The sequence below is a fragment of the Physcomitrium patens genome, chromosome 21, assembly GCF_059467195.1.
Source record: "Physcomitrium patens ecotype Gransden chromosome 21, ASM5946719v1, whole genome shotgun sequence".
Lineage (NCBI taxonomy): Eukaryota > Viridiplantae > Streptophyta > Bryopsida > Funariales > Funariaceae > Physcomitrium > Physcomitrium patens.
In genome coordinates, this window is record NC_143430.1 from 18711 (window position 1) to 27375 (window position 8665).

At 34.3% G+C, this 8665-nt stretch overlaps 1 protein-coding gene across 6 annotated transcripts; it reads left to right on the plus strand.

Moving 5' to 3' along the window:
- Positions 1–206: 206 nt before the first annotated feature.
- LOC112274040 (uncharacterized) lies at positions 207–7535 on the plus strand. Of its 6 annotated transcripts, none has more exons than XM_024503178.3 (7): positions 207–534; positions 966–1033; positions 1298–1408; positions 1626–3347; positions 3490–3551; positions 3853–4041; positions 4219–7535. In XM_024503178.3, the coding sequence occupies exons 4-7, from the start codon at positions 1727–1729 to the stop codon at positions 4489–4491; spliced, it is 2145 nt and encodes a 714-aa protein (XP_024358946.1). In that variant the 5' UTR covers positions 207–534; positions 966–1033; positions 1298–1408; positions 1626–1726; the 3' UTR covers positions 4492–7535. The 6 variants fall into 6 exon arrangements, with proteins under 6 accessions (XP_024358946.1, XP_090101964.1, XP_024358945.1 ...); XM_090245838.1 differs by having other exon boundaries at positions 1630–3347; XM_024503177.3 differs by lacking the exon at positions 207–534 and adding an exon at positions 547–797.
- Positions 7536–8665: the final 1130 nt, after the last annotated feature.

Genomic DNA, 8665 nt, shown 5'->3' on the forward strand with positions numbered 1-8665 from the left:
TTGTATTAGTATGCAATGGTGATTTTTGGTCTCAAAAATTACTAATCATGATTACATTGCGTGCAAATCTGTGAAAGGTACCATAGTAAGGCCGCATTCTTTATGTCTGGGTACTGTAAAGAGGCCAGTTTAAACCTTTCCTAAGCAAACAACCAATTTTGGTTGGCATTTGAAATTTTGATTGACTTCATGATCGAACCACTCAGGTTTTCCACCTTGTGCATCAGCGAGCGCCGAGGAATTCCCGTATCACACATGAATAAGTCTTGCTTTGTGAATTGCTGTCGTGGGCAGCTTTGGTGTTGGGTTACTGTTTGCGTCTAGTAGATTACTAATTGCTGCAAGAGATTCCTTTAAAATGATTGTGTAGTTTAAACAAGAATTGGGGGAGTTGAAAAAGAGATCCCGTCAATCCCTTCATCGTAGGCTCAAGACCAGGCATGGGATGTAACAATGCTATTCGACATTGTTTTCCATGTTTTCAAACTCTGGCGGAAGAACCGCATTACAGACCATGATTATTGTCAGTCGTCGGTAAGGAGCTCAACCAAGTGGCCACCCATGGGATGGAACAATGTTGTGTTTATATCAGGTGCCTATCTATAGATCGTTACAACGCCCTCTTATGTTGACAATGTTCGATTGGTTCAGCAATAATCGTAGCGATACAGCTGATTAGTTCCTTCGCACAAGTACTTAGACCTACAGTAGCAACTTGTTAGAATCGTTTTCACGGATATGTATGTGGATATACATATCGTCCCGAGGGCTCTTATAGAATTAGATTAGGCTTGATGGTAAGAGGACCGCCTTTGCGTTACCCAGTGCAACTGAAGTGGAGCCCTTGCTTGTGAAAGAGCCGTCCATGCAAGAAGAATCTGTTGTAGTTAATAAGTGATGATTCGGAATATTACCGTATGCTCGCGTGTCCGATGCTCAACTGCTTGAATGTGGATTTGTTTCAGGTGGAAGAGGAAGGTCTGTAAGGACGCTGCTGTTGTAATCGGCATATCTAGGTTTAAATTCATTGAAGGTAAGGACCAGAGTTGCAAGCAAGTTTTGAAGTAGGAACCTTATATGTTGAACAATGTAGGAAGAAGTAATGCGCCATGTGCTTGGTATAAACCTAATCTGTTTCCTACAACAGAATCTGCTTGAAGGCCATCCTCGAATCACGACTTTCCTCTTGATCATGAAGAATGTATCCTTCTCTGATCCGGTTGATGAGACAACCTAAGGTAGATGGCCATTGTAGTGTTTGATTTGATCTCTAAACACTGCTCATTTGTTTTCACAGAAGTGGATTTTTGGGAGAAACAACGGAGGAACGGACCCAGGAGGATTTTCTGGATTTTGAATTTGCTTCGGCAGTGCTGCTGCTGCTTTTGTGCCTGTTGTGTTTTGTGTGGTAAGCTTGCAGATTCCTTGCATACGCCTTGTAGGATTTTGAAAGTGTAGCACAGTTGTAAATTATTCTCTAGAATTTTTGATGAAATCAATATTTTGAATTATATTTTTGTGCTTAGCAAGGCCATTCATATATGAGGTGATAGTGACCGGAACATTATTGGGAGGGCAGCCAGGATTATCGACCAACCCATTATGCTTTCTTGCTTGTGAGCCAGGCAGAATCTGTTGGCGGATTAATATTGATTAAGGTTATTGTACCCCCTCGACATATATCCTGAAGACCCTTTAATTGAAGGAGCTCGTGCACTTCCGCTTCATGGAGCGTTTCCGCACGTATTTTAGGCGATTCTCCCCAAAAGCCGTACCCAAGGCGGATGAGTTACTCAATATCTGCACGGAAACAATACAAAAATTGAGTTCAAGTACTGAAGTGGGGACTGAAGATTATCTGATGAACAGACACCAATGTAATTTTCTCGTTGGAAGGCTTTCAGATACACGAGATAGTTTACAAAAGATTCTAATCTCACCCCTTCTTGATGAGAAAACAATTCTAGCGCTTGAAGAGCTTCATCAGGTGCTCCTGGATGTGGAAACGGTTATCAATGCCAGCCGCATCACTTCCTCACAATGGCCAAGAGCAGCTATTGAACAATGGGAGATGAAAGAGACTTTTTCACGACTACTTTACGACGTTCAATGGTACACGTCTGTTCTTCTAAGCATTCTTGTGGACAATTCCCAGGAGTCATACATCACATTTGAACCAGCATTGTGCGGCGGTCAGCTGAGTGTGGGGGACGAGTTTTCTCTGCTGACAGCGATGAAGGAAGATGAAGAGAGCCTCAAGGACCGCCTCAGATCTGTGAAGGTGGACGATCCAATAGAGAAATGGCTTGCAAATCAGTTGCTTAAGCAGACAATGCGATCCGAGGAAGATCATCTTAACGCGTCGCACCAATTCCTAAAAAATAGTGAAGGCAAAGACTCGGAGTCATCATTATTCGTCGACGATTCAAATGACTTCAGCTTGGCTACAGCATCTCCTGGTATATTATTCCTGAAATATCAAGATCTTAACTTCGATGGCATCCAACTTGGTAAAGGTGCGTCTGCAACGGTAAGAAGAACAAAGCTTATAGGTGGACAATATGCAATGAAGACTTTCGAAACTGGTAATACGACGGAGTTTGATCAGGAAATAGCTGCTTTACAGATATTGGGGCAGCATCCTCATGTAGTACGCCTGCTGTGCTACTCTAAGGAAGATGACCAGTGCGTCCTCATCATGGAAGAAATGCACAAGGATCTGTCCACTGTTTTGTCTGATATTTCGCGCTACAGAAAACAAAAAGGACTCACACCTACGCGTCCTTTTTCAGATGTACAAGCTGTTGCCTTGATGCTCCAAATTGGGGAAGGCATGAAGTATATTCACAGTAAGGGTATAGCGCATCGCGATCTTAAGTCTCTAAACGTTCTCGTCAACCTTGCAGATCCTTCAAGCAGACCATTTTCCAAAATTAGATCAGTGAAGATTGCTGATTTTGGTCTGGCTAAAACCAAAAACGCCTCTCAGACATATTCAAATCAGACTGTGAACCGAGGTACCAACAAGTGGATGGCGCCGGAGGTCATTGAGTTTGGTGACAAGAAGCGCTCCAGGTTCAACCCCAGAAAAGCTGACGTCTACAGTTTTGCCATCATCTGCTGGGAGATTCTGACTGGGAAACTTCCTTACTTTGATATATATCAAACTGACAGACTGATAAAAGATCAAGTGAAGGCAGGCACTTTGAGACCTAACCTTTCAAAAGAATGTCCTCCGAAGTTGGCTGCTCTAATTAAAAGATGTTGGCATCCAATTTCTCACGAGCGGCCGCTGTTTCCTGAAATATGCAAAGAACTGCGGTACATCAAAGGGCTACTTTTGAGAGGTGAGCTTCTGACAATGAATGCCAATTAATGATTACAAGTTTGAGATGTTGATATAGCAGAATGTGGCAATGACTTCAAAAGTATTAGCATGATTTCTAATTTCTAAGATTAATTTTATTTGCACTTGTATATGTTCCGTAGGTGATCAGAGAACATTGGAATTGCAAGATAGTCCTCCACTTAGATCCCTGGGAAGAGCGCAGGTAAGCCATGTTGTGTACTAATCTGAACATGTGTTGGTGTGGAGTAGGAACTTGGTAATTTCAAGCAAAAACCAACGAGTTGGTTCATTACAAGGAATTTTACTAAATTATTATTATTACTGCAAATGATAGCAAGCTGGCTGGATATTGCATTGAATAAGGCCTAATTCAAGTACCTTGGATATGCTCTTCTAGCTAGTGAAAGAATGCATGAATCTGTGGGTACGTTTCAGGTCGGAGGTATTTGAGAGATATATTTAAACAGTGGGCTGGGAATGTGGTGCACTAATCTTACGAACAGATTCAAGGACCTTGGGGAGGTGCTGGTGGTGGCAAATTTCTTGATATGGGCACCTCTATCAATCGGATCAAGTTCAAATACTCACAATCTCCAGGGCTAGTGGGTTTAATGGAGGTGGAGTATAACTTTGATGGTAAGAACTATGTGAGAAGATACTGTGATGGTTACAATGGACATCAAGAGAAAGAGGTAAGTTTCATACTGTTTCTCATGAGTTCCATGTACCCTATTATCAATGAGAATCAGTTTTTTTGATTTCTTTTCCCCCTCTGTTCCATATGCAACCTTATTAAACAACAGTATTGTTGTTGCTCTGTTAATTTGAATCTCTGATTATATCCTAAGAGATCATTGTTGTGACTCCAGATAGTATTTGAGCCCTTTGAGTTCATCACACATATCAGCGGATGCAAGTCCCAGACAGCCCTACATGTATCTGGTATAGATAGTCAAGTAGTCAACGTTGATAGTGTAGTATCATTGACTATCCATACCAATATCAAAAATTATGGTCCTTTTGGCCATGAAAAGGGTGAGCCATTCACAAGTGCTATTGGTAGAGTAATTGGGTTTCATGGAGGAGGTGGTGCTATTCTTGACAGCCTTGGTGTTGTGATAATTCTTGGTGACACAAGTTGACTTATGTGAGCTGATTACCAAGTGATCACCATAAAATCAGACAACTGCTTAATTCCATAAAACTGTGATCACAACAATTCACATATGTGAGCTGATTATTAAAACAAATAGCCAATCTTCAAAAATCCATATTCTTCTTCTTTGTTGAAAGTTAGTATAGTATGTGTTTGATAGCAATAATTAGTGGGTTTTACAATTGGATTATCATTTCCATTTCTAGGTCCCATAATTGTTGTCCCTTGACATTGCAGAAGCACATCAAAGAAATTTAGTATTGTATTCTGTAGGTTCAGCTCACCCTTAGCTTTAGATATTGTCTATTAAAGTCTCTTCAAAGCTTATCTTTTGTGAACAAACAATAATGGAATCCCTTTAGGGATTTCAAGCTCAATATGTTTTCAATTGTGTAATGAAATTGATCAAATCTTGTGGAATCCATTGGAACTATGTGTTGACATCATGAAATTAGAGATTTCATATAATCAAGTTGGTAAGAAAATACATAAAATTGAGATAACATTTCAATAAAATCATTTAGCTAAATAAGTATCAAACTTTAATGACTCATAATTCTTCATTAAAAAAATATTTAGGTAGAAAAAGCATGAATTTAAAAAATAAATTATAAGTGATAATAGAAATTTTTCATTATACTATAAAATAAATATTGAATTTTTAATATAGAAGTTATAAATGTTATGAATATAACATGTTTTTTTTAATTTAAAATTTTATTTTAGAATTTGAAACATTTTTATTAAGTAAAAACATTCTAGTTTAGTTCAAATTCAAAACCATGTATTTATTATTTCTTAACTTTATCTAATAGTAAAATTTTTAAAAACAGTTCATCACAATGTAAAAAAGACCTCATTTCTATGATATACAAATTCAACTTTGTTCCATGGCTATTAATGAGTTCTTTTTTCATCCATCTATTTTAAAAATAAGAATTATAAAAAGAATTTGTGTTAATAATCTATAAAAAATAGTTTGGTATTATGTTCTATTAGAAATCATTGTTTTTATGGTTCAAGATGTTAATACTGAAAAATTGAATCCATTACTTATAACAATTCAATTTTTTTTAAAATATCATAAATTAAAAATTTATTATTTTAAATTTATTTGATGAATTAATTATTTTAATTCATAAAATTTTATTTTAATATGTATATTTTATTTACAAATGAATTTAAAATAAATATTTAAATTTATCATTTCAAATTTATTTGTAAATTTGAATTTATAAAAATTCAGATAGATCCAATAAAATGTATGTAATTCAAAATTTACAATCAAAAAAATTTATTAAAAAATCTTCATTAAATTAGGTTTGTTTGTTTGTTTTTTTTTCTCATTTTATAATACATCTTCTAAAGATGGTAAATCTATAGATTTTCAAATCCATCATAAATTGATTGATTTAAATTTATTGATAATATTTTTAATTATGCATCAATATTTATATTACTTCATTTAATGATAGAATTGGATTATTTTTTTAAATATGCAGAGGATTTGGAAAAAAAGACTGTGAGGCTAATATATTTAAGAACATGATTAAGAAGGGTCTCACAATAAATGAAGGAGTTCAAGAACTACTAGAGAAGTGTGAGCCTAAAATCCACCACTCTATGGAATTAGTACTATACAATGAGCTGAAGAGGTAGAATGGGAGAACTCCCAATGGTATAATTGTTAAGTTAATTGAAATATAGGTCTTTGTAGTTCAATTAAAATTAACACCTTCCAAGTAATGGTTACCAATATTTACCACAATGAAGCATGTTAAATGAAAATATTAAATGAAATTCACTATAAAAAAATGATAAAAATAATTAATTAAGTTATTACTTTTAACTCACAGTAAGAAAAAAAATTTAAGTTTGAATTAAAAATAAAAATCAAAAGTTAAAAGTTAAAAAGTTAAAATTAAAAGCTAAAATTTAAAAATTAAATTTAAAAGTAAAATAGAGAATATTAAGAATTAAAAGTTAAAAGTTAAAACTTATTAGCCAAAAGTTGAAATGTAGAGATTTGGAGTCACTGTGAAGATGAAAGTAAAAATAAAATAAGGGAGGTAAAATCAAAGGTACCTTAAGAACGCCCAAGGATTGATAGCAGCAACCCCCTTCTACTCAAAAATTTGCCAAAATTTTTAATTAACTCCAAATTGAATGACTCTTAGTTTGTTGCAAGTTTTATTTAAAGACGCTCTTGTTTTAATAAATTTTTTTGCAATCTAGTAATCAAGCCCTAAGGATTGCCCCTTTGAAGTTGAGTGATCCAAACTCCCATGGTGACCAATCCCGTTCACTTAGAAATTCACAAAAATTTCAATTTGTCTTAAAACTCAACAAATGTTGTGTCTTTCAAAGCTCAGCTTATAAACCTCAATTCTTCCAAAATTTCAAAAGGATCCAATTATAAGGTACTGAGAAATGCCTTCCCAAACTCGATTAATCCAAACTGTGAAGGCAGTCACCTCTCTCACACTCAAAAATTCACCAAAATTTCAATTCGACTCCAAATTGAACAAGTCTTATCTTGTTAGAAAGCTATCAACAAAAGTTACAATTGCAAAGAATTTTACATTGAAAATAAAAAATTGAATAATTGAATGAGAAAAATTTGAGGGTCTTGAAACCCTTGGAGTATTTGGGAAGCCAAGGGAGCTATTTACCACAATGAAGCATGTTTTAAAACCCAATGACTATCATTCACCACTCAAAATCCATGCACATACATCCACAAAGTTCACAATGAGATTTAAAATTCAAAATGAGGTTAAGATTAGGATTTTTGGTCAAAGTTTGGTATAGCTTTGCCCTTCACCAAAAGAGAAGAGAAAGAGGGCTTGAAAAACCAAGCCACTCTTATACAATTGAGTGGAGGCTTGTAGAAGAGTGGCTAAATTTTTACCCTTAATTTCTAAGATTCATAATCTAAATCTATGGCCTTCATTCACCCAAGAGCTAATCTCGTTACTAAGGCTGATGGCTATTGTAAGTAATCAATTTTTTTTTTTTTGGTAAATCTAACTTCACCACTGTGTTCAAAACATCTTTTTTATGCTAAAATTGACTAATCACATGCCTCTATCCACATTTATATGTAATTTTTATGCAAGTTTTTATATCTAAAGTTTTTAGCAATTATTGTAAAATCCTTTAAAAATGAGAATTTCATTGCTCCACTTGTATTTTGGAGGAGAAGGTGCTGACCTTTGTTTTCTTCACTCCATGGGGTGAATCCAATGCCGCCATTGGATTTGAAGGCCTCTATTAATTGAAAAAGACCACTTTGCCACTTGAATTTGTTGAATTTGGAAAAGAGCTTCAAAACCATCATTGCTAAACTTCACTAAATCTATTAGAAAATTCTAATACTTCTTCACTCTAAATCATATGAGATAATTGTAGGTGAACTCATAGGTTTCCAATCAATCCGTATAGCAATGACTAATGATCTTAAAATTATTAAAATAAACTATATTATTATTATTTTAATTTTCTAACTTTTATTTTTTTAATCCTAATTAGCCTAACTAAAGGAATTAGGCTAGGATTTATACCATCAAAGGTTACAATCCTAAAAATTTGATAAAATTAGATTTTATTTATAAAAATCTTAATCTAACATACTCAATTATCATAAAATAAGAAAAAAAAATAAAAAGTGAAATTTTAGAGCATAATTAAGAGCTTACAAGAAACAAGATTATTAAAGACAAATATAATTCTAAAAACACAAGAAATTAGAATAGCTATGCCAAAGTATAAGAAGAGCAAATGCTCACAAGATTAATAATATTACATAGAAAAAGTATTAATGCGATTGTAGAAGATCTCAATTTCAATTCTTAGATGGTCATATAGAATCTTCTTAAAAGCCAAGAAAATTGTGACACAAGCTTTTAGGACCATATAATAATTCTAAAGAGGTTTATAAATTCAAAAAGCTTTCAGATAATTCTTCTATAGCTACATAGTTGTTAGGTATAATTGTAGGATAATTACTAGCAGTTAGAAATTATAGTAGCATTAATACCAAGCTTTGAATAGAATCTCATGCAACCAATAGATGATTAAGATAATTAAAAGTATATCAATATGCAATTAGTCCTAATTTTAGCTCCTAGAGGTAGAAAAAAAACTATCCAGATTGTAAC

Bases quoted from the DNA above. Each gene is read 5' to 3' on its own strand.
- LOC112274040 (XM_024503178.3), top strand. From the start codon at position 1,727: ATGGAGCGTTTCCGCACGTATTTTAGGCGATTCTCCCCAAAAGCCGTA. The intron at 3,348-3,489 runs GTGAGCTTCTGA...TATGTTCCGTAG, and splicing joins CAAAGGGCTACTTTTGAGAG to GTGATCAGAGAACATTGGAA. The intron at 3,552-3,852 runs GTAAGCCATGTT...TCTTACGAACAG, and splicing joins GATCCCTGGGAAGAGCGCAG to ATTCAAGGACCTTGGGGAGG.